This window comes from Pollicipes pollicipes, unplaced genomic scaffold (assembly GCF_011947565.3).
Source record: "Pollicipes pollicipes isolate AB1234 unplaced genomic scaffold, Ppol_2.1 Scaffold_6138;HRSCAF=7277_pilon_pilon_pilon, whole genome shotgun sequence".
In the NCBI taxonomy this organism is placed as follows: domain Eukaryota; kingdom Metazoa; phylum Arthropoda; class Thecostraca; order Pollicipedomorpha; family Pollicipedidae; genus Pollicipes; species Pollicipes pollicipes.
This window is the reverse complement of record NW_023596818.1, coordinates 22,914,029-22,938,435: the sequence shown is the minus strand read 5'-3', so window position 1 is coordinate 22,938,435 and position 24,407 is coordinate 22,914,029. Positions and strand designations below refer to the sequence as shown.

The window sequence follows — 24,407 nt, the reverse complement described above, 5'->3', positions numbered from 1 at the left end:
TTAAACAACTATTCATGTTCTTAGAGGACATCGACTTCCAAGCCATTTTCACAGCTCACTAGTTAAGCAAAAACATCGCTATCGGCGCAAAATGACAATAGCAGCCGACGCGCCCTAAAACACCAACAAATGACAAACAACCGGGCGCCGGGCACACGACAGGGTTTGAACCGGGCGCTACTTTGTGACACCTTTCGAGTCGCGCACTGGGGACGCGACAGAGTTCGAGCCGAACGCCGCTGTGTCGTCGTCCAGCTGTTATGAGATGCGAACTGATAAACAAGCTCACCTGCTGTGTGTTATCACCCGTCGTGTGTTATCGGCAGCTGTGTATTGTACGGTCATATGCGTTTTCGGCACATGTGCGTGTCTCCCACTGTGTGCTGTCAACTGCTGCGTATTTCGACAACCCACCTGTATCGCTTGCCGTGTGTTGTCATTTGTTACGTGCCGTCTGGCAGCAGGGGAACCTCGGCGGAAATTGGAGAAACGTGAATTTTATCTTGTCTCTTTTCTTGCACTGTCACCAGGCCAACGTTCGATGTTGCACGGCGTTGAAGCTATACTCGTAATCAGCCGTCCTTTGTGCTGCACCCAGCCGTCTGCTGCCCTTTCTGACGCGTGCCTGCTGTGCCCGCAGACGCTCCGGCCGAGGCGTTCGTCCGGCGCCTGAGCCGGCGCATCAAGCGAGCCGCCATGACCTCGGACTCCAGCACCGTGCTCGGCCAGGTCCTGGTCCGAGGAGGTCGTGTCGCTGTTCGACCTGCTCAAGACCAAGGAGCCGCCGCTGCTGGTCAAGGTGGCGAAGGGGCAGTACCTGAGCGCCGGCGCCGGTGGCATCGCGAGCTCGGGAGCCCACAGCACGCTGCTGCTGACCTCCGCGGGGCGGCGGCGGCGGATGCTGGCGCAGAGCGTCAAGTTCAAGGACAGCCGGCGCCTGGTGCCAGTCGGCCAGAAGCTGCTCATCCCGGACACCTTCGACGGCTTCTTCGAGATCCTGAGCGAGGAGGGCCGCTCGGTGCGCGGCATCGAGAGCGTGGCCGAGCTGTCGCGCCGCTTCCCCGACTCGTGCATCGCGCGCGACAGCTGCAGGGCGTACGTCTCCAAGTCGGACAGTGTGGACACGATCACAGAGCGCACGCGCATGATTCAGAGCGGCGAGACGCTCGTGCTGGTGGGCGAGGTGGTGCGGACTCGGGGGCGAGGGCCTTCGCGCTTCCTGCGCTGCTTCGACAGCAGCGGCGAGAACGTGTACCTACCGTACGAGCAGAAGGTCAAGTTCAGCGCCGTCGCCAAGGAAGAAAACATCAGCGGCGTGCACAGTGTCGCCAACCTGCTCAACAAGCGGCTGCCGCTCAACGTACGCATGATCAGTGGTCGGCCACCGGACGGTGCCAAGCTCGGCAGCGGCTTTGCCGCCGAGATTCGCCTGCACGCCACCTACGAGGACGAGCTGCTGGTGGCGTCGCCGCTGCAGAAGGGCGGCACGCTGCTGGCCGTGCCGCCCACGGCGCCGCTCAAGGTACACGTGGCGAGCAACGGCGACGCGCTGGCGCGGCTCAAGGAGTTCGACCGGCTGTGCGAGCGCGCCACGCAGGCGTGGGCCGAGGCGGCCGACCGCATCCACGCCTTCGACGTGCCGCTGCCGGCCGAGCCGCGCCTTGACGGCAAGAAGGTGGCGCGCGCGCCGCGACCGCGCGGCTTCCGGCGCTCCGTCTCGTCGCCGGTGTCGCGCGTGACGCGTCGCCACAGCGGCGAGACGGTCGACGAGTACGACGAGATCGACCAGATCTATGACTACGTGCGCGGCTTCGCGCCTCTGCCGCGCGGCCTGCGGCAGGCGATCAGCCGGGGCTCGCCGGAGCGGCGGCAGGTGGCGCCGGCGCCGCCGCCGCCGCCACTCTCCGACCAGCCGCCCGAGCCGCCGCCCATCGAGACCATCCCGTCGCGCAAGGTGTCGCAGGCGTCGGAGCGACCGGTCAGCGTGCACCCCGGCGTGTTCGTGGCGAGCCTCGAACGAGGCCAGCCGCGGACCGACCGGCGCGTGGCTGAGAAGCGCGCCCGCGAGCCTACCAAGGCGCCCAAGAAGACCATGGCCAAAGACGAGGGCAAGCAGTCGATGAAGCTGTTCGCGAAGAGCGGCAACGCCAAGCCGAAGCCGCGTTTTTTTCGGCACAAGAGTGCATCGCCGCTGAAGAGCAGCGGGGTGTACTATCCGATGGCGGGGTCGGCCAAGTCGGCGGGGCCGTCGCCGCTCTTCAACATCCGCTACAAGTCGTTGAACAACCTGGCCATGGACTTCGACACGCTAAACTCGAGCAACTCGGGCGGCAAGACGTCCGGCGACTCGGGGGACTCGGCCGCCATCAAGGCGAAGCTGCCCGAGAAGAAGTCGAAGAAGCTAGGTCGGCCCAAGTCAATGACGAACCTGGTCTGGGAACCCCCCAAGCTGACTCCGGCGATGGAGATGTACGTCAAGCCGAGCCTCATCACCGACCAGGACCGCAAGCTGCGGCTGGAGCCCGGAGTCTACAAGAGGCGCAACTCGACCGTCATGCTCAACAACAAGTATAACAACCAGAAGAAGCTGGGCACGCTGTACTTGTAAGGTGAGTTATAGCATCTGCCGTACTTTCACAACTGCGCTGCCAGCATGCAGCTATCCGTCATGTATCAGCGCGCGTGCTGCGCACTCGCTTTCAACCAAATTACTTGCAGTAATAAAGTATCCAATACTCCAGCGTTATTTCGAATGTAAGCCAGTGGAGGCACAGCATCGTTCGGCAACATTGTCTGGCGGCTTCCGACCCAGCCGTCCCGCTTCCCATGGCGTTACGTCAGCACCGCCGCCGGCTTCTGTCCGGGGGCTGCCGCAGCCGACGAGGTCTCGGCGGGCTGTCCTCCAGGACAGCAGAGATCTGGCCCCACATGTGGAGCGCCGCCGTTGGTTGGCTGCTCACGTGCGTGCATGCGTGTCGCCTTTTCCGTACTTTCTTGGCCGCAAGGGAGCTTTCGCTTGCATCTGAGGGCTGCCTGCATAAATGCGTTTTCCGCTACAGGACATGGACAGTCTCCGGGCCACTCTCATTTCATGGCACTTCAATCCTATCTCGTCAATATCATAACATTATGCTCCTTCGGGACACTCAAGGACACTGAAACTCGGGAAACCCAGCCTCATCTGACACTCAGACATGAAACTCAGACACTCAGTCCGCCGCCGCATCACGCCACGCGGCCACACATCTCGGCACGCCGCACCGCGCCGCTCCAGCTTCTCCCGCAGCTGATGTGTCGTCTGACGATGTCCCCGGATGTTCGGCGTGGCTTGTGGGTCGTGCGCAGCACAGTGAGCCTAGGACACCGGTGTTCTGTGCACAGTTAGCGTGCACACCGGTGCTCTTTGCAGACAGGCCGCGCCCTGGATTATTTACCCGACTTCGCTGCCCGCAGACAAGCCAGACCGTGTGTGCACCTTCAATGCCAGCTCGGCGGTGCCGTGATTCCGCTTGGAGTGATTGTCGCCATGCTGGTCGGGGATTGGCCAAATTTATCCTGTAAGCCTAGCTGTTAATGTCAATTTTTGCGATATTTTAAGCCGTTGTTTCGGATATGGCCACAGATATAAAGCCTGGTGGCAGACCAGAGCGATGGTGCTGTCTGCTTAAAGGAAAGATACTTCTTATCAGGTTGACACACCAGGCTGCGTTTGTATCCATTAGCTCTTATCAGTTTAATTCCGGGCTCCGTTTATATCATTAGTTCGTATCGGGTTATTAAAGACCAGGCTCCGTTTGCGCATTAGCCCTACCAGGGTTTTCTTTTCATACAGCTTTGTCGACCACTTGCCAGATTAATTTTGAATTTTTTCACTCGCAAGGCAAACGACGTAATACATAGTAGACATCTCACGGCCAGGCACATATGATACCCGACCGTGAGACAATGAGGCATTTGACGCCTGGCCGTGACAGTTAGGTGGGCCCACAAGTACACCTAATTAGCGATGCAACGCCGCTCCGAAGGCTAAAGCTACCCTCGGTGCGGTAGACTTCGACTAATGCGGTCTTCCATCTCACCTCGTTCATTTTGAAATACCGAACTCCACTTTGTCCAGCGAAATGATACCATTTAGCCAACTTTGCTTGTGACCGTTTCCGCGGCCGCTGTGGTCGATTGCATAGCCATATGGTTATCGGGCGGGACTAGTCCAGAGCCACGCGCCGTGAGTGTGTGGGTGTCGCAGCGACAGCGATTGCTGTGACCTGCTGGCAGGACAGCCCCTGCAGACTCTGCAGACGACTGATCGATTGACGCGAGTTTCCTCGACCAAGTCTTGAGCGTAGGCATGGCTTCCGAATGAGTGAAAAGTGGATACTGTCACCGTCTGTCTAAAACTAACACTACTGCCTGTTGGCTTAGTTGGTGCGTTTTCGTCTCATCTTTGTCATGAAATCCCTTGAAACAGAGACACCCTAATACCACTGAGGAAGAGCTGAATATCTGATGCTGCGAAAGTCTACCATACCGTATTCGTGTGAGTGGCCTGTTTCACAACGTGAACAACGCCATCGGTATTTTTCCCATTGAAGGGACAATGGCCCAAGCAATCACTCCATCCACAATCGCGAGGAAGCAGTGTACCTCCACCTCTGCCCGGGACCTGCTCAGTGGAGCGGATGGCGCGCTCTAGTCGTCATGTGCCGCATCCCGTGCATCGGGACATTCGGTGGTCTTCTGTTGGGTGACACCAGTCAGCTGACCAAGAAAGATGCACGCATGCATGTTGTTGCAGGGTTGTAAGGAAACGTATCGGCAAAACTTCCGCATTTGAACCTATGGGAAGTTCCATTCCAAAACAACTTGCACCCTTCATTGAACTTCTCGCATCTGGACTGATTCTTATCCTCGGCAGGGTACGGTCAGATACTCAGGTAGATTATCCTAGATAAGCCATGTTCCTGGGCTTCCATGAGGCATATGGCTATTACGTGGCACTCTTTTCTCATAATGCGGATATTAATGTTCCATTGATACCCCTCCAAGTCCTTCGTCTGAGTGACCCTCTTTCACGAACTGTGGAAGGGGGCCCTCCGTTGGGACGGCGCCGCCGCCCGGACCGCCGGCTCCCGCTGCCGCCGCCCCACCTCACCAAGGCCCAGGGTCGACGCGACGGTCAGTCCGCGCCGCGCGCGATGAGACCGTTAGCGGAGACAAAGCGGCCCGCCCCCGAAGACGGCGCTCCCAGATGTGGAGCGGCCCGGGCGCTGGCCGCTACGGTAACGCGGGGAAGCGCCGACATGGCCACGGCCGCAACGGTAGCGCGGGGAAGCGCCGACATAGCCACGGCCGCTACGGTAACGCGGGGAAGCGCCGACATAGCCACGGCCGCTACAGTAACGCGGGGAAGCGCCGACATAGCCACGGCCGGACACCGGTCACGCTAGCGCGCCGCGGGCTGGTGTGAGGCGGCGCGCGCCACCCCCGGCCCCGGCAGTGCTTTGTTCTCCCCGCGGGATATTGTCACGGCGTTGTGCTAACTGCGCTGAACTGGCTCCGGAACTGGCGGACTGGCGTCTGTCATCGTGCAGCGGCGGTGCAGGGATAGACAGTTCGCAGCTGGGCCAGACACGACGCGGAATTCGCGAGTCCTGGATAACAAGCCTATTAGTACGGGCCGGTGATCAGTCATTCTGTAGGTGCGTGCCGCGAAAGCAAGCCTTGAATGCTTACGTGCTGCGACTAGACATACCATGCACAATGACAGGCAATTCACTGCAGAGGACGAGCGAAGGCAACGATACTTTTCCGCTGTGTGGTAATTAAGCAGTGAAGGGCGAGCGTAGATGAAGAAAGTTGTAAAAAACAGAGCAAAATTTCCTCTGTAGATTACCACAGAACAGATATCCGGTGATAAGTATTTTGGAGATTGCTGTTGACGGAAGACGAATGCCATTGTTGCAGGCGCGATGCCCTTGAGTCTGCTTGCGACAGTAATTGACGCTACATAAACAGGGAATGGTACAACACCATCAAGCTTAAATCACCAGCCATTGGATCTAAAAAGAAGCATTAAATTACACTGTCGCTACTCCTGTTTCCGCAGAAGCACCTCCAGCCCGTAACGGAAATGAGAACAACATGATGGTCCCATTACGTCGCCAATCATTATGCAGGAAAAATAATTTCTTGCGGCATCCACCGCTGCAAACGGCTAAAACCACAATTCAGGAATGCAAGATCAGTTACGTAAGCACCACGCCTGCCAGCGATGGTGCTGTCACCCTGCACAGATCGTATCTGTTCGGGTTGTTCACAGATCAAGGTCACTGCCAGCGGCGCAGATCTCTGCGCCACGTTCGGAATCCTGAAGAGCGGCACAGATTACGTCACAGCGCGGAGCTGCAAGAAATCGGGTTTTAATCATAAACAGCCTCGGAGTCTTATTAGCATCTCCCAATCAAAATGCACTTGAAAGACAGTAGACGGAGGAAAGGAACAAAGATCAGAAGGCATACTGGCTTGCATGACGTTAGATGTCGGTGAACGTGACTGGTGACTGAAGAGATTGGCTGTATTAACAAGATCCATTTTTCATAAACAAGTCATTATATTAGAAAATATCCTTGTATCTAAATGGAAGAGATTGGCTATATTAACAAGATCCATTTTTTACATAAATAAGTCATTCAAGTCAAAATATCCTTGCATCTAGATGCAACTAAGCATGATGCCTTGGGTGTATTTTCTCTTTGCATTATCTTGACAAAAATTATTGAATTACCTCTTTGCCATGCTAGTGACGTGAATTATAAGCAATTTCGTATGCGCACTGAAAAGGTAGCATCCTTGCGGCCGCGTACTTCCTAGCAACTTAACCCCTGAGGCACTAAGAAGCAAACGTAAAACGTTTTGAGGATACGCAATGTGATGGTAGGGCCCACACATACCTTTACGTTGTTTTAATGTATCGCATGCCGTATCTGCGTATTAGCCAACTGATGGTGCATTAAACGTCAGTGTGCACTTGTGCAAGGGCTATATTGACGTAACCTATGCTCATAACATTGGATCTTTTGAAGCGTTCGGCTGTACCATGGGTTTTGCTGATATTTTCGGTTTTCGTGTATATGTGACAGATAGTGAAATTATTCCACGTTATCCGTATCATACACAACATTTTTGCTAAAAAAGGCAAATCTTCGATTGACTCTTGGTCTGCTTTCATGAGCGTCTATGTCCTGCCTGTTTATTCAGCGGGGTCGTTAAAGTCAAATCCTCGCAGTCATCTCGGCTCATCTGCCTGGGATCTGCCTGTGTACTCACACACCCCACCCCAGCACTCTGCCTGGCACAAATCACCCCGACATCCGTCTCGATCTCCTTTGGTGGCGTCAGCCCGGCGGACTGGAGTCCTTCGCCCCCGGGCGGTGCGCCAGCAAACGCAGGGCGGCGGCGCCCAGCCCGCGCAGGACGTAAACACGAAACGGGGCTAAGTCGTTCCATTTGCCCGACGACTCGATGATTTCAGGCTTTCCCTTCGGAGGCCGGCCCGAGGGCACGGCGGCATGGAGCAGCTGTGGGGCGCCAGCGCCAGGCCCTGCCGCCACACCCTCGGCCCTTAGAGCGCATGCCGTTTAAACCCCGGCGCACGCGGTGCCAAACGGTTTCGCAAAGCGCTTCGTAATGACTGGCGGGATTGAACACTCACCACGGCATTGTGAAAGGCAAGGTGGTTAGCAACGGGAGCAGCAGCTCTGAAGCTCGTTCCCCCTTCAATGGATGTAAAGATAGCCGACATGCACGCACCGCCCTCGCGGGTAACCAAGCACTTCGCCGTGAAAACACTTAACTGAAAACAAATCGGCGCCATTTATCGTAAACGGCGCCCAGCTGGCCTACCACGCTACCATCACTATCTAGGTTTATCGGCTGGCCCGGCGCGTCATTACGGGTGAAAGTCCAGTCAGAAGGTGGCGCGCCTCACCCCTGTTTCCGTCCGATGCTTGCCGGCTTATTCCAGGCCGTGTGTGCCGGGGCCATTTTCACCGCACCAGCCATGACAGGGCCGCGCCGTTTCCTCGCGAGCTCGAACGTTTCGCTTTAGTTCTCGGTTTCACTGCTAGATACGTCGCATGCAAGCGGAGGTGAAACGCGTGGTTGCCCGCGTGATTTCGTCCGCCGAGGCTGCCGACGTTCCGCGTGTTTGTGCCGTACAATTTGAACGTCTACTGCTCTGAAGACCGTCACTTCATCGCATGACACTTCAGTTCTTAGGCACGGCGCTGCAGCACGGCTGTCCGTGACACCCAAACAAACGTGGCTGCAGCAGCGTGGCTTGCCAATGAAAAATACGCTCAGCGGGGAGCGGCCAACGCCTCTCACTGCATGACGAGACACGAACTGACCCCAGCGCCGACCATCGAAGCCCACAGCCGCGGCGGCACCTCTCCCGCGCACTGTGACGGAGTCCTCCTGCGAGCCGGCAGTGACCTGACGGGTCACCGGGTCGTGAGACAATCCCACGCTCGCACCAGGCGGCGCCGGCCCGCGCTCTCGAGTGCTCGACCCGGTCCCGAACCATGCCATGCTGTGCGCGAGCCGCGCTCAGCGCTGGGAGAGCGTCTCTCGCTCGCGCGCCAGCCTTTCTCCGCGGCCGGTAATGGCAGACGACAGTGCGGCGGCGCAGCAGGGGTGCGTTACGGCGTCACGCGCCGCGTGCTGTTCCCAACTGCGCGCCGCCCTCGCACGCCGCGCGGATCGCATCGAGTTCAGCCGCTCCGTCCGAGGCATGTACGGCGCGACCGTGCTGGAAATAGCCTGTACGGGTCTGCCACACCAATGGTGCTAGACTGGACCTGTACGGGTCTGCCACACCAATGGTGCTAGAGATAACCTGTGCGGGTCTGCCACACCAGTGGTGCTGGACTGGACCTGTGCGAGTCTGTCACACCATTGGTGCTAGAGATAACCTGTGCGGGTCTGCCATACCAATGGTGCTGGACAGGACCTGTGCGGGTCTGCCGCACCAATGGTGCTGGACAGGACCCGTGCGGGTCTGCCGTACCGACGGTGCTGGACAGGACCTGTGCGGGTCTGCCACACCGATGGTGCTGGACAGGACCTGTGCGGGTCGGCCGCACCAATGATGCTGGACAGGACCTGTGCGGGTCGGCCGCGCCGATAGTGAGCTTCTGAACGGATATGACTCTGACATCCTCTTTGTTCCACTGTTCGGACACCACTGCGCTCGTGCCACTGAATAGATCACAGTCCTTCTCATTTAATCCCCACATGACATCGCCGACCCTGCCACTCGACCCGCACTCATCGCTCTGTGCCCGCACCCGCGATCCATATCACCTGTGTACCCCTGAGCAACCCTCCCGCAAGAGGTTTGTAGGCCGGTGGGGCCGCGCGCCGGCCGGCACCAGCACGCGGGGTCCGGAGTGGCGAGCCAACTGGACTGCCCAGGGTGAGGAGCGAGCCATCGCGAGCTGGCACGGTCGGACCGCTGGAATGCCGGCCAGGTGTTGGACAAAGGGTGGCCAAGCTCCCGGACCGCCCCTACCGCCGCGTCTCGCGCGCGTCCGGGGCCCGGTGGCCACGGCTGGGCGCGCACAGAGAAATACAAAAAGAAGAAGAAAAAGAGAAGTAGGTGCAGCGGAGTCTCAATAAAACGGACATCATCTAGGACCATGCGAGAACAGGGAAGATCTAGCGTTGTGAAGAGTTGTCACATTCCACGTCAACGAAAGTTGATGCGGCCGTTGTCACGCCCGCCATACCGCACTTTCCACTCATGGCGACGTTGTGGTCCTCGTTCCTTCATCGCCCGTGAGAATGCTCGTCTTTTATCAAAATTGATACGTATATAGCAGTCGCGGCCACTGACCGCAACGGCCCTGCCACGCGACCTGAGAGCGCCGCTGAGTTCTTCCCTGGAAATCGTCCGATGCCGTGTGGCCCGAGGAGCATGTCAGGCCGGTCGTGTCGCCCCTGCCGGTCACGCTGCACGTGCGTGACCAAGTGCCGCTCCTAGCTCGGAAAGACGCGACGCAGGAATGGAGGCGGAACCGAACACGCTCGTCTTCGCTTTTACGAGGGGAGGCAAACCGTTCGTGCGGAAACCCGCCCGTCTGCGAACCTACGAGCTCAGTGAAGTGATTAGGCATCGGGAAATCCATTGGAGGAAATTTTTCGGGATGGCCTTCGGATGTGAGCATTTCGGCATCAAGCCCGGTTGCGAGAACCGCTGCACCTTCGCCTCACTCATACGACTCCAGTAAAACAGACATATTCTGCCGTGCGATTTAAACGATCCACGCAATACCAGGCCTGCCAACATTCAGCCTACCTGTCTTTGCCGGTTGCCAAATGCACGTCAGTACCGAGTCAGATGACGACGATCTCTGGGCCACTACTCCACACACCTGCTACATTTTGGTCAGTGTGATGCCCTGCCAGCTGAGCTGTAGTGACACCGCACGCAACTACACTCCGTGTGGACGCATACCCGGGTAGCCTGAGCAAGGGCCTAGATATGAATAGCTCGCGTTTCACCCGACCAGCACTAGTTCACTGGTCATGCGAGCCACGCCTGGACTTGACAGCGCAGGATGCGGGGACGCTGATAATCAGACGCTGATAAGAGAAATTGATCTGACCCGCATGCCATTTTCGAGTCAGTGTTCTCCACAGGTCTGTGTGCGACTAATGTTTCATTTTCGCAGACCGTGATCGGTCGGTGCCGATCTCTGCTCCCCTGCGTCCATGGCCGGGCGCTCCCCACTCTGTGGAGTCGTACCGACCAGTGCGTTGCGGCATGCCTGAGCTCGGTGGCGGCTCCGGCGCGACGGGACGTCCCGCCTCAGGGCTGCCGGCGCCTGGACCGTTTTTACGCGCGTCCCATGAGGACGGTCGATGGGCCCATCCCACGTCCAGTAAAGGGCCAGATTGATTCTGGACGACTGTCGGGACAAGGGCAATGTGAGTGGCTTTTTCTTGCTGCGGAGAACGATGCCATTTACCACTCCTGGGAACGAGACCGACATGGGAGGAGGGGGAGTGAGGAAAAACGGCGGCGTATTTATCACCTTCCCATGCATTGGTCTGTCGACACGACCAGATCTTGGCATGGTGAGACTGAACCACGTGACCTGTTGGCGTGTTGATCGTGCGTTCACGTATGCCCTGCTCCGCTGCTCTACGATAACCGCTCGGCGCAGTTGTCTGAAGGTCACTTCCATGGAGGCTGAGAGATGGATGGTCTTCGAGGAACTGCCGTAGGCTTTGAGCGGCGAAGCGACGCCGTGGACGAGCATTAGACTCACAAGTCCAACGTTGCGGTACACCTGCGTTGGAGTTATTAACTGCGCACCTGAAGCAGCAGGAGCAATAACACCCGGACGATTTAGCGACGCATGCCACGTTCGCTGTAGTTTTCAGCGAGCTGTGAGCCCTCCACAACGGAAGGGTGACGCCACCGCCGCGGCGCTTACTCCGTCCGTCGTTTCCAGACTGCGTTAGCAAACAAACCGCCATCGTTGGTGGAACCTCATCCTTGCGGTTTGTGTCGCTTACGTCTAAATGTAAAATATCTGTATTTGTCATTCGGGTGTCGATAGTGTAGTGGTTAACGCATCTGCGTTGACCCCTGCGCGTGCGGGAGACCAGAGGTGCGGGGTTCGATTCCCCGCGGTGCCCGCCCTTCCTGCCAGGGTGAGACGCAGGCGACGACATATAGCCTGAGCAGTTGAATGCGTCGTAAAGCCCCAATGACGACGACGATGCATTAGTCATTCCAACGAAAGAAAATTATATAAGCTGCAATATACTGCACCAATGCAGCAATGACGATCTCTGTTATGTAACAATATCAATTCGCATTCATGTACATTCTTTGACTGAGCATGGTTATTCTGCCAGTTTCCTCGTGGTCAAGCGTGTTTATAGACCGAAGATTGGGAAAATGTTTTTCAGGGAAAATGGCACATCCTGGTCATAGCGTGTGAATACCCGGCTGCTTTATGCTAATACATTGCGACAACCATGCAGCGAAAGTACAGCGATGCAGTCATGAACGGTGAACCCAATCTTGATTTGAAGTTTTTAAACAAATCTATTGCGCAGATCTTGAATTATCATGGTTTCCAAACAGAACACAGGGGCAAAGGACCTCAACACGCGTCTGATGCGTGCTGTAGTTTCTGCGTGGGGCGCAGGCAGTAGTCGCACCTGCATCTGCCCCGCAGTCCTCAATGTGTTGACAGGTTTTGAATGCGCCTGGATCTGATGTACGAAAACAGCAGCATGGCATTCTTACGACCTGTCTCGGAATGCTCGATAATGTCGCTAGTTTTGGCGAGAAGCCCTGGGCAGGTTTTCGGTCAACATCCGGGTGTTCAAGCCGTTCGTGGCAGCCACGCCTTCCAAATTCGCCTGCATTGCATCCTTCTTGACTTTGATTAAAGCTCACGTGGCGAAAATAACAGTGCTCACCGCTGTCGACTTAGATATTTGCATTTGGACTACTACCGTGTAGCAAGAACTGATATCATCGCAACCGAGGATCTGGCATTTCGCTATGCACGTACACTGAAGTTTTGTAACCTGCCCTGCAGGACTCTTCACATATTGATATCGATCAAGTCCGTGTCTAAATTTACCAATTGGCCAAGCAGGCAGGATGAGCTGGAACAGCTTAAAAGTGGATGTGAAGAGGTTATATAAAAAATGTGCCGATGCCAGCCGTTTGATATACCCACTTTATAAATTGCCTAGAAGTCTGCCAACAGAGGCACAGTTTCTAGAGTTTATTGTAAAGATTCACGCGTTCTGGAGGTCTTAAGGGTCATTGATCTCGTAGCCATGGTGCTACAATGTGTCACGGTAAAATGCGACGCTGCTCAGCGTAAGATGGCGCGCATGAAGCGTGCCAGCGTCCTTCACTGATTAAACATGGGAAACGCAAAATTCGCCAGTTGTCAAAAATCGCCAAAGAGCGTGCAAAACCGGGCTTCTGTTCTGACCACAATGGGTCACAGCGAAAGGAAATGAGCACAATTCGACCAGGCAGGGAACGGGCAATCGTCCGGGTGACAGAATGGACCAGTGCGTGTGGTGGTGCACGTGCTCCAGCGCAAAACCACCGAATCGACGGTTTGGATGCGCTTTTGATGGCTCATTTAAGATCTCGGCCGTCTGGCAGATAACGCCATAAAACTAGCTGCACGCTGTCACGCTTATGGCGTCTACAAACCAATCCTGCAGTTCAACGCTGTCCGAGCCATGGCAACGTTAGCAATCGATCGGAAAACGACTAATAAGTTTTTCAACCAATCTGAGATGCAGGACACCTCGCCTGTACCGACTGAGATGGAGACGTACAGATGGCACATTCGTAAAGCCATATCCATGGTGACAAATATTCATGAAAAATATTTGCGCATTTTGCGACATTGAATACAATAGCATGAAACGTCACCGGGTGCAAATTTGCGGATTTCTTTCGTGCAAAAAGGCGAACCCGTTTGCCGACCTGCCGCCAACTATGAATTAGCTGTACAGTCGCGTGTTTCTGCCGAAGGCCCTCCACGCGGCAGATATAATTATACACGCGTGCGACTGAGCACTCAGCGCCGGCGGTCGTAGCAACACGGGAACAAAATAATTAGACGGAGACACCAGCATCCCCGCAGGGGCGCCGGCTTCGGCTGGTGGAGCTGAATAGCGCCCCTGGGGTCCCAGCGCCGGCCAATGGTTGCTGTTCATTTCCGGGCTTAAGAGCAGTCGTGCATTCTTCTCTCACCAATGCACTTCTTCCGGCAGCTGGCTGGAGAGGGCGGGGTAGGACGGGAAAGGCAAGCCCACGGATGGCGGATCAGGTGACGGCTCTGCTGGCGGTCGTGCCGACGGCCGAACTCACCTCCCAGGCTGAAGCCTCCTGCCCCGCCCGCTCCTGCCCATCACCTGCATTCCCGCATCCTGCCATCTCAGCATTCCCCAGCCTCGTGCTATCGGTGTCGCCGTGCCCCCTCGCCCGCGTCTCAAAGTTGGTCGGATCCTGGTGGATGAGGGGCGCGTCATGCGGGCCAGTCACGGCGAGTCCCAACACTCTACTTTGGCCAGGATGTTCGGGTGCGCGGCGGCCCGTAAGACCACATATGGGTTTGGCGGGTTGTTGCCTGCGCTGCATGCCGTGTGTTCTTTGCTGGTCTCCACTTGGGAAGCCCGGCTGCTGGTTAAGGAGTCAATGGGCTGCGGCGTTGAACTACGGTCAGGACAGAAGGGCGGCGGCGTTGAACCACGGTCAGAACAGAGGAGGTCTCCGCTTGGGAAGCCCGGCTGCTGGTTAAGGGGTCAAGGGGCGGCAGCGCTGAACCACGGTCGGGACAGAGAGGGGTTCCCCGGTTCTACCTAGCCGTGTGGGATACTCTGTTCGCCCCGTATAGCGCCGGGGTAGCCCTGGTGGTGACCACCTCTCGAGGGAGTGTTGCGCTTTCCCCTAGTTGGGCTCCCAGTTGGAAGGGGAGCCCCAGCGCCGAGTGCTGAATCGTACGCACATGACAGCTTCCAGCTTAAAAAGCACCTGCACCTCGTAAGGGGGACGGGACAAGGTCGTGACAGGAAGTGGTACATCAGCACATGCCCCTTGGATTTTTATCTTTCGAGTCTCCGAGAAGGCGCTGTCGTCCCCTTGGCCTTTTCAAAGGCGAAATGACTGTGATAGATTCAGAAAGGTTTTCTGGTGATAATCTCAGGGACGTCGAGATCGAGACGGAGTTTGAGAACGGAGAGGGGACGAGGCCAGCTACGGCATTGGACAGATTCGGGTGTTCGGGTCGCGGGCGATAAGAGGGTCTGTCGTGATATCCGTCGCGATGGCTGTGAAAGTCCACGGAAAAATGGTCCGAAAGTGCCATAAGCTGCTTCGACCTGAAAGATGCCAGCGTTGATGAGATTATTGACGCTCTCGCCGAGTCCGGGATGGCAGATCTCCGCCTATTCCAGGCTCGCCGGGAAGCTGATCTCTTTTCCACGAGCACCATAGTGCTCGTTTCTAACCTTCCTGACATACCATCTTAAGTCAGGGTGGGTAATGTGAAAGTGAAGGCGTGCCTTTTTATCCCGAACCCGATGAGGTGTTCTAAGTAGCCGCCTGTTCTCGGAACCGGCCGAGGCCAGTCACGTGACGATGGGTGGCCCGTCGGCGACGCGGCCGGCCGCGGAGAGCCGTTTGATCAATGCACCTCCCTCGCAGCGCGTACCGGTCCGTCGCCACCGGCGAATCAATGCACTACTTCCGGCAGCTGGCTGGAGAGAGCGGGGAGGAGGGGGAGGGCAGGCCTACGGATGGCGGATCTGGCGACGGCTCCGTTGGCGGTCGTGCTGACGGCCGGACTCACCAGGCATTGTCCAGCCAGGGAGCGTCAACGGTTTTCGCTACCTCGCCATTGCAACGGCTGCGGTGATATTGAATGATCCACATGGAAACAATTGTTAGAAAACTTCGGCGGCATCGTTGTTACCAGTTGTAATGGCGTTCCAGCTGCGGCCTTGATGGCCCACGGCTGCTGAGAAGCAGTTACAGCTTGCGATGGCAGGAAATGCTCGCCACTGCGCCGAGCCCAGCGGAACGTCCGCGCCAATCCGTGCCGTCCGTCGCGTCCCCACCCGGTGGCTCCGCTCGTCACCAGTTCCCCGAAGCCGGCCTGCCGGCGGGTCACGTGATCAGGCGTATCGAGGCGGACACGATACGACAGAGGCGTGCCGCCCGAAAGCGAAGCGCATAACAGGAGTCCGGCACGATGGGCTCCTGGTTCGTGGCGCACGTGGCTGAGGCTTGTCGTGGCCGTCCGACACGCGCCACGCGACGGAATGGCGCGCGATGCCCGCGAATGTTGGAAAAGTTTGTCATTGTGTCTTGTCTTTTTTCAGTCAGCAGACAGCCTGCACGGAACGATTGAATGGGGCATGCTTACATGACAACTTTTTCAACTTCATTCGTTGCTGTGCTTCTGGTTTACACTCTTCGGCGAAACATGAAAAGAAACTTACCCACCAACCCTCGAAAATGACACTGAAGTTTCCTTAACAGCACTGGACGCACACGACAGTCACTGGACATGTACCAGCCGGCAACCGGAGGATGTAGCGCTTTATAATCGCTCCTAAGATAAGCTCAATCCCGCCATGATCTGGAATCACGGCACGCGGGACAGCACCTTTCCCCGCATGTGCTGACTCCCCGCCTCCGATCCAAGGGCACTATCCCTTGGCTCGTGCATGTCGGCTTTGCACGTGCCCTCCCTGCGGTGTCGCCTTAGAGGGGGGGGGGGGGGGCAGGGCGGGATGTGATGCTATGCAGAGGATGAGGATGCACCTGCCCGTCAGCCTAGCCCCAGATAGCATCGCAAGGCGCCTCCCCTTTTTCTTTACACCGGCCTAGGGATGCATTGTTTTCGTTGGACGTGTTTTAATTGACACAAGGTCAGCGATCGTTGCCGGCTGGCATTGTCCGCCCCACGTCGGCATCGTCACCCCTTATTAACGGAGGAGCCCGCAATTGTCGGGTATGCACGTTAGCACCGCTACCGGAGGCAGATGAATTAGTAACGGTGCGTTAATTCACCGATCTCGAGTACATCCTGTCTGTCGGGTCGTGTCCTCCACGGAACGTGAACGGCACGCGGTAATTACAATTTACGTCTAAGCTTTCCGCCGAGGGGAGGCGAGCGCCGATTGGCCGGACCTCTGCGTGACGTCAGTTTACTGCTCCGGGCCGTTGGACTCGGGCTGGCCGGACGTCCTGTCCTGAGGACGGCTGTCCGCGGTGGGAACCCGGGTCCGAGCATGGGTCCGGTGACGACCCATCCCTGGTGACGACCCGTGCCCGGTCACGACACGGTCCGGTCATGACACGGGCCCGTCACGACACGGACCCGGACACGGCCCGGGCCCGGTTACGACCCGGGTCTAGTAATGACACGGGCCCGGTCACGACCCGGTTCTGGTCACGACCCAGGTCCAGTCTCGACTGGGGCCCGGCCATGACCGGTCATGCCCGGCCGTCGGCTGTGGGAGCTCCGGTTCCGGGTCGGCGCGTCAGGCTGGGCTGCGTCAGTCGGGAGGTCTACCCCGCGGTTCTCGCCCTGCACAAGACAGAGTTTCGCCAGCCCTGCCGCAGCGGTCGCAGCACGGACACAGTGCGATGGTATGACGGACTCTGCTGGCAGCGCGAGGGTCGCAGCTAGTGCCGCATAGTGAACAGAGTTTCGCCAGCCCTGCCGCAGTGGTCACAGCGCGGACACAGTGCGACGGTATGACGGACTCTGCTGGCAGCGCGAGGGTCGCAGCTAGTCCCGCATAGTGACTTTCGGCGCTGGCTGGCTTTCGAGAAGATTTGGCCCACGCGTGAGACGGCTGCATCGTTTTGACATCAAAGGGAAGTGACTCCACATTTGTATGAGGTTTGAAAATGGGGTAGCCATTTTCAAGATCATTCGCTGCAGCTCACAATTGTGCCTTTTAAAACGTAAATTTATCTCACTTCTGAGCTAGAAACACGTGAACTTGTGAAGAGCATTTCGTGCCGCCTTTTTTGAAATCATGCTTACATTTCGGATACCATAGGAACATCACATGACTTATGCGCTGTTATTCATTATATATATAACATATACATATATTATGTATATGTTATATATATATATATATACATATATATACATATATAAGTTGGTCATGTCCAGAATATATCATCATAAACTGCGACATCAGCCAAAAGCTTCGAGATTATTTTGATATTTCGATTTCATATCAGCGTCTAGAGCTACCCCAGGCAACATCATTTTCAAATTCAAAGGTACTCCACAGTCATTTTAGGTCAGCGGCTTTCCTTGACCTTCATTAAGTCGAAACAAGAAGTCAGTTGAAGACCTCCTGATTACGAAAGTCAAGATGATTGTTAAAAACTACCCGCAAAGCGAGTTTTCCAGTGAAATTTGCTTGGCTTTGGCCTTGAGCTGATCTTCATACCTGGCACAAGGTCAAATCGATTATCTGTTATCCTTATTCTAATAGTCCAAGTGTCCACAAAATAACCGTTTTACGTGGCATCATCTAACACTTCTTCGCTGCATCAGCTTCAAGATTGCCTTGGAAGCGCCGTGGCTAACAACCAGGGCTTAGTATGGTTTTTGCCTGCCATAGGTTCAGACTTCAGAGGCATCACAAATTCAAAGATCAAGTGTTCCGTTATTTACAGATCTGCAAATATTAGTGTCATCATCCTGCATCATTGTGTGGTTGCTCCAGAAAAGCCCCAGGGTCAAACGAACTCCCCCCCCCCGAGCGCGTGCCAAAGTCCGCCTAACGAAAACCTTCTTACTGACCGATGTGATCCAAATCCAAAGACTTGCACCACGTGTTCGACTCTGTCAACGCTGACTTAATACGAGCGAGGAGATGCTCTCGACGGGCTCTGACCAGCGAGATCCAGGGGCACCACTGACTCTGTCAACACTGACTTAATACGAGCGAGGAGATGCTATCGACGGGCTCTGACCAGCGAGATCCAGGGGCACCACTGACTCTGTCAACACTGACTTAATACGAGCGAGGAGATGCTATCGACGGGCTCTGACCAGCGAGATCCAGGGGCACCACTGACAGCTGCTATCCTTGACGTCAGAGGTCTCAGGATCGGACGACTCATCTCACGGCTTACATAGACCGCACCTTCCAATCCCTCACGAACAACAGGGGCCACCAGCACCTGCACCGCCCTCCAGCCCGATCCGATCCCCTCCCAGACGCCGGGGCCGCCCGCCCGCTCCGCTGGTTCTGGGAACGGTCCGCGCGAGGTCGAGGCCGCGAGCCCACCCCGTCCCAGCGGTGCTGATCCCTTGCAACACGGCCGGTGGCCCCATGGTGTCTGATCTCATGACGCCGACACGGCTTTCTGTCGCCAAATGAACGAGGCAGAGTGCTCAGCTTTGCGTCAAAATGGTACCCGCGCGGGTCGGGTCGGCTCGAGTACGCGAGTCGGGTTGTATCGGCAGGTTGTTTAGTGTGCTCGGCAGTTGCTGACAAAACATGACGGCGCTAGTTCCGCTCCGGAAAAACCAGAACCGATTTTTTAAAATTTACCATCCGAGCGACTTTTGATATTTCCTGTTGGTGCTCATATTCGGGATTCTATAAATAGGCCGCGTTGGCCATGTGTGAGACAACCAATAACAGATGAGTTACGTTACCACCGGAAGTGGTCCATCGACCAAGCGCGTGGAAACAAAATTGCCTCTCCGAAGCAAGCTCTGTCTGGGCTTACATTATGTTTTCATCAGAACATGTCATAGTGCCTAATTAAGGCTGTTTTACAAGACATTCTCATCACGCACACTTTGCTTTCCGTAGAAGCAATTGGACGCTAACGATGTATCACATGCGCTGACTAAACACCAGTGTATATTGCTAATGTAGACAACATGATTTCTCAGAATCTCATAACATTACGTTTACCAGAGGCCGGTTGAAATGTTGACGTTACATTCATAAGTGTTGTTGAGGAGCAGTGGAGTTTACTGAAGAAGCAAAAAAGTGTTATTTAGTGAAGTAGCAACGTAAGCTTGTCAAAGGTCTTTCCACATTCTGAGACTATACTGTCGGGAAGGGGTCCCCGACTTTTGTGGTTCTTCAGAAGACCGTGTGACTTGCCTGTGCGGGATGATTTAAGTATAAAGCTCTTCAGAAATTTGTCATCTACCCTACTATTTTACGTCCCCTTAATAATCTTTTAGTCCTTGAATTTTCCACGCCTTGGACGTTTCCGAGAGAAAAATTATCGTAGGCCTCGAACGCGAGACATAGTGTTCTACCTGCAGCCGTGGAGGTCTAATGCGCCAACAGACGTAAAAGGCTCAGGAATTCCAAGTGAACAAATCTTATCTGTAAGGTCATCTACCCAGTACGCTCGATGTCTACGCCATCAATAGCAAGAAAAAGGAAAGAAAGACGGACATCTTACCTCAAGTATGCATCTTATCTGTGAGCGTCAGTACGATGGCTGCTCTGGAGAAATAACTGGACGGAATTTTCCCTTGCTTTGTTCGTGGCTGAAGATTGCCACGGCTGGGGTGACCCAAGGAGATTGACACGGCTGAGGTGACCCAAAATAAGCTGTGCAACGGGAAAATCGAGGGCTGCACGCTTGATAACCCGGCGTTCACTATCTGCAACAAAACGGCAGGCCTCCACCTTTTACGAGGGCCCTGCGCCGCGGTGGTACACGAGACTGTCGTAGCGCGCACCATCGGCCCGGACCCAGCGCGCGCGGTCACCAGGCGGTAAACAAGCGGAGCCGGCGGACGGAGGCGTAGAGGGTCCCGCGCGCCGCCGGCCTGCTTGGCATTCAGCGGGCGGCTGAGGCGGCCGGACAGATTTACATAGGAATCGCCGCAGCCGGACCGGTAATAGCGCGGTCGGGAGGGGTGACCCCGGCCGGACCACTCGGTCGGCGACCCGCCGCTTGGCGGGGGTGACCACCGGCGGGCGGGGCATGGGCAGCGGACGGGGGGGGGGGGATATTCCTGGATAGGATGAGCGGTGTGTGGGACGGAGGACACACGTGTTCATAGCAGGATGTGGAAGTGACATCACGTATGCGTATGGATGAAAGAAGGAGATGGGTTGTTGTTTTTGCTCGCTTGGTCGTTATAGTGATTGAATTGTGTATCCCAGGTTCATCCTCGAACATATCCAGACTTTTCATTCGTTGTGTGAACTGTCCAGTCAGCAAAACCTGTGGGTGCAGGTACAGCATACACCCTAACAAAAATACAAATAAGTTATTCACGCTTCGAATGCCCAGCTGATATATCGCTATGCACGGCATATTGGCTATTGCCGCGGCGCCGCGGGATCCCATTTTGACTGGACAAGAAGACGTGAGCCGGTGTAGGAGGTGTATTAGATGGGAGGTGTACACATTACAGATGGAATGATTGTTTGGACTGTCGTCTTCGTCTGGCGTAGTGGTATGTACGCAGAGAAGTTTATTTCTTCGCGGATATTTTGGTTGCGCCTCTATGGGAGTCCGCGTTTGCTCCTGCGACCGGAAATGGTCGGTGACAGGACAGCACAGCACAGACTCGCGCCTAGGCCGAGACATGCAGGTCCCCGCAGCGTCGGCTCACCAGCCTACCGCCCTGTCAACGTCGACACTTCTCCGCGTGTTCTGTCTGCGCCCCAGCCGTGTCCATGGCTGCACGACATCGCTAATGTTATCTACGGCCACAGCCAGTTGGTCGACAACTCATTGACCTCTGCAGTCTGTTCCCCTCTCACTGCGAATTTCATGGCCGTGTCCTCCGCCCACCCCGTCCCTCCGACGCCTGACGGATGCTCTTCTCCGCTGCAGGGTCGGCATCGGCGTCGTCACGTGCTTTCTGATCTGCCATGCGACGGGCGGACAGCGCTGGTCACGTGACTGGGTCGTCGGCGCAGGGGTCAGCGGAGGCCGCAGCTCGCCGATCAATCCAGTCGCCATGTGATGCGCTCGCCGTCGTCCGCGGCTCCCCGCAGCGTTCGTGAGCATTCGAGAGCGGAAGAGGCGCAAAGAAGACGAGGCAATAGCGGCGCGGGAGTGTGCCGTGAGGACTTCGTGCTGAATCGTCTCTCGAACAGCACAGCATGTCGTCCGAGGGAAAGACGGGCGCGGCCGCCGCATTCACTGTACATCTCACCATAATCCCGAGACGTGCGCGTGCTGTGCTGACGTGGGTACGATGCGCGTGCTGTGCTGACGTGGGTGCCGTTCGCGTGCTGTGCTAACGTGGGTGCCGTTCGCGTGCCGTGCTGACGTGGGCACCGTGCGCGAGCTGTGCTGACGTGGGCGCCGTGCGGGCGCTGTACCGACGTGCGTGCCGTGCGCGTGGACCGCCGGGCGACAGGCACCGGAAGAGAGACACGAACCCGCCGGCGCCGTGCGCCGCGAGATGTTACCGTGCTCACCCGGCCCCAGTGATGTGACCCGTTCACCATACCCCCCTGACAGATCGGCCGCGTGACTTAGCAGCGTATGACAGTATGCTGTGTAAAGTCACCGATCACTGGGCGACAGTGCAACGTCGAGTTCGGCGCTGCGTATCATCGTCGAATTCGGCGCTGTGTATCATCGTCGAGTTCGGCGCTGTGTATCATCGTCGAGTTCGGCGCTGCGTATCATCGCTGAGTTGGGCGGTGATAGGCCAATGCCAGCTCGCCGCTTGTCCTGCTTATTTTGAACGCAAGTGGATGATGCTGGCGTTTGTGCCGGCCATTTCGATGTCGCTCTGTTGTTATCAGTGGCGTTCTGTTGCCCCCAGGCGTCCTGGGTCGCTTCTCCCTGTTGTCAATCATGTACTGTGCATGCCACGCAATAATAAACAAGAAAAGTTGCGCGAATGTCATATGTCTCTCTTTGGATGCACAGGAAATGCGGGCTAAAACGATGTATGCAATTGGGAGAGACCGAAATGACCGGGCTTAATCCAAACGCACTCGCGGCCTTTAAAAGCGCAATTAATCAATGTAAAAGATCCTGAGCTCTTGCTCTGGTATTTTGGGGTTTGCATGCCAAAATTCAAAGACCTTTAACACGGTATACGGGCTGTTCTGCAGGCACGACCGTATGTGCGTAGCTGGGTGCGCCTCTGGCCTGACCGTGTTGTCTAACCGAGGCCGCCGGGCATGGTCACGTGACCCGGACTGCAGTCCGCGTGTCCGCGTACAGTCCGCGTACAGTCCGCTCCAGAGCGCGTGTCGGCTCGGCAACGGTGCTCACGGCCGCACCGGGCGCGGGGCCGGGCGTGGTATGTGTATGAAGCTGCCGCACATACGTCACTGGCGGCGAAGATGACGGACGCTCGTGGACGCCGCAGGGGACAGTTGTACCTCACCAAGCAGTCGACATAAAGGAAGATACCAACTCACATGTGCGAAGAGGGCACATGGGGCGTTGGCAACTTTTGATGCGGCGGAGAAGAGCCTTGCCAACTACTTGAAGCGATTCCAGATCTGCTGTTCCGAAAATGATATCCGTATGGAAGCCAGGCAAAGGGCTTATTTTGACAGCCGTTGGACAGAGAGCCTTTGGAAAAATCAAGGATTTGATCAGCACGGCCACACTGTAAGAGGCGGTTTGTGGGCAGATTAGGGCAAAAGTGCGCCGACACCCTCAGCCTCAACTTGTGGTGATCGCAGCAAGTTGCAATTTTTTCAACGTTCGCAGCGCGATGGGAATCGATTGCGTAGCACTTGACCGACTTGAAGGAAATCACTGGGAACGGAAACCTCAGAGGCTGTTTGCACGAGGTCCTGAGATATCAACTGGTATCCGCACACCAATTTAACAATTTTTGCTGTCGAAAGGAGTTGCTGTGCATGACGTCATTGGCGCTGGAGACCGTTGCTAAGCATGCACGTGTATTTGAGGCTGTATCCAAGCAGGCCGCATTATAAAGTCTGGGTGGTATGGAACTGCATGACGTCAAACGCGAAAAAAGCGGTGGTCAAAGGCAATGTTTTCGTTGTGGGAAAGCCAGGCATAATGCAACTGTATGCGGGCACGTGAAGGCTGTGCGTAACAAGCGCCAGAGGGGGTCCATTCAGTGGTCATGTGTTGTAAGAATCCAAACACTGGTGCTGATCGAATCCGGCATGACGTCACACGCACTGACCGAGGCCGGGAGCTGGCAGGACAGCATGAGAAGGGCGGTGTTCAAACAGCCAAGCAGTGGAGGAGCGGCACCGGCCGTCATCGGACTCGACTGACGAGGTAGACTACGAGGTACTTCACACGCACAAAACGCGAGAAGGTAAGCTGCCCACCGCTGTGTATCTCAATAGGGCACCAGTCGACATGGAACTGAACACCGGAGCAGAAATAACAGCTCCCCCGGAGCGCGTTTGCTGGATGTTTCAAAACGCTGAGCTCCGTAGTACGGCCAAAGCCTCGGTCAGCACCGCGGTTCTTCGCATACGGCGCACCGCTGGGGCTCATTGGTGAGCTACCATGGCAACAGTGGAGTGCAGGGGGCGAAGAGTCGAATGTAGCGTTTCAGTCATGGATGTGAAGAGCCACTATCCGCTGCTTGGTAGAGACCGGAATGTTCAAAGATCGTCTAGACTGGAATTAAATATTCCGTGGCAAAACCGTGCGAGGAAAGGACCATGCTGTGTGTGAAATATCGTTGTCTGAACTACAGAGCAAGCACCAGGAGCTGTTTTCGGAGGCATTGAGAGAGTTCAGAGTTATGGAAGCACAGGTGGAGCTGGAGTCGAGGCTACAGTCCCGTTTGCTCTGGGGGACAAGCGCACAAGAAGCTGGAGCGCCAAATCCGAGGTGAGCTGCTACTGGTGGAGCA

General features: G+C 56.2%; 1 protein-coding gene across 1 annotated transcript; it reads left to right on the top strand.

The window, feature by feature from the left end:
- Positions 1-706: 706 nt before the first annotated feature.
- Positions 707-22,451, top strand: LOC119106354 (uncharacterized; the record flags this gene model as incomplete). The annotated part of the gene is made up of 2 exons (XM_037229980.1): positions 707-2,609; positions 21,422-22,451. A coding segment is annotated over one exon (1,902 nt), but the record flags the coding sequence as incomplete, so codon positions are not given.
- Positions 22,452-24,407: the final 1,956 nt, after the last annotated feature.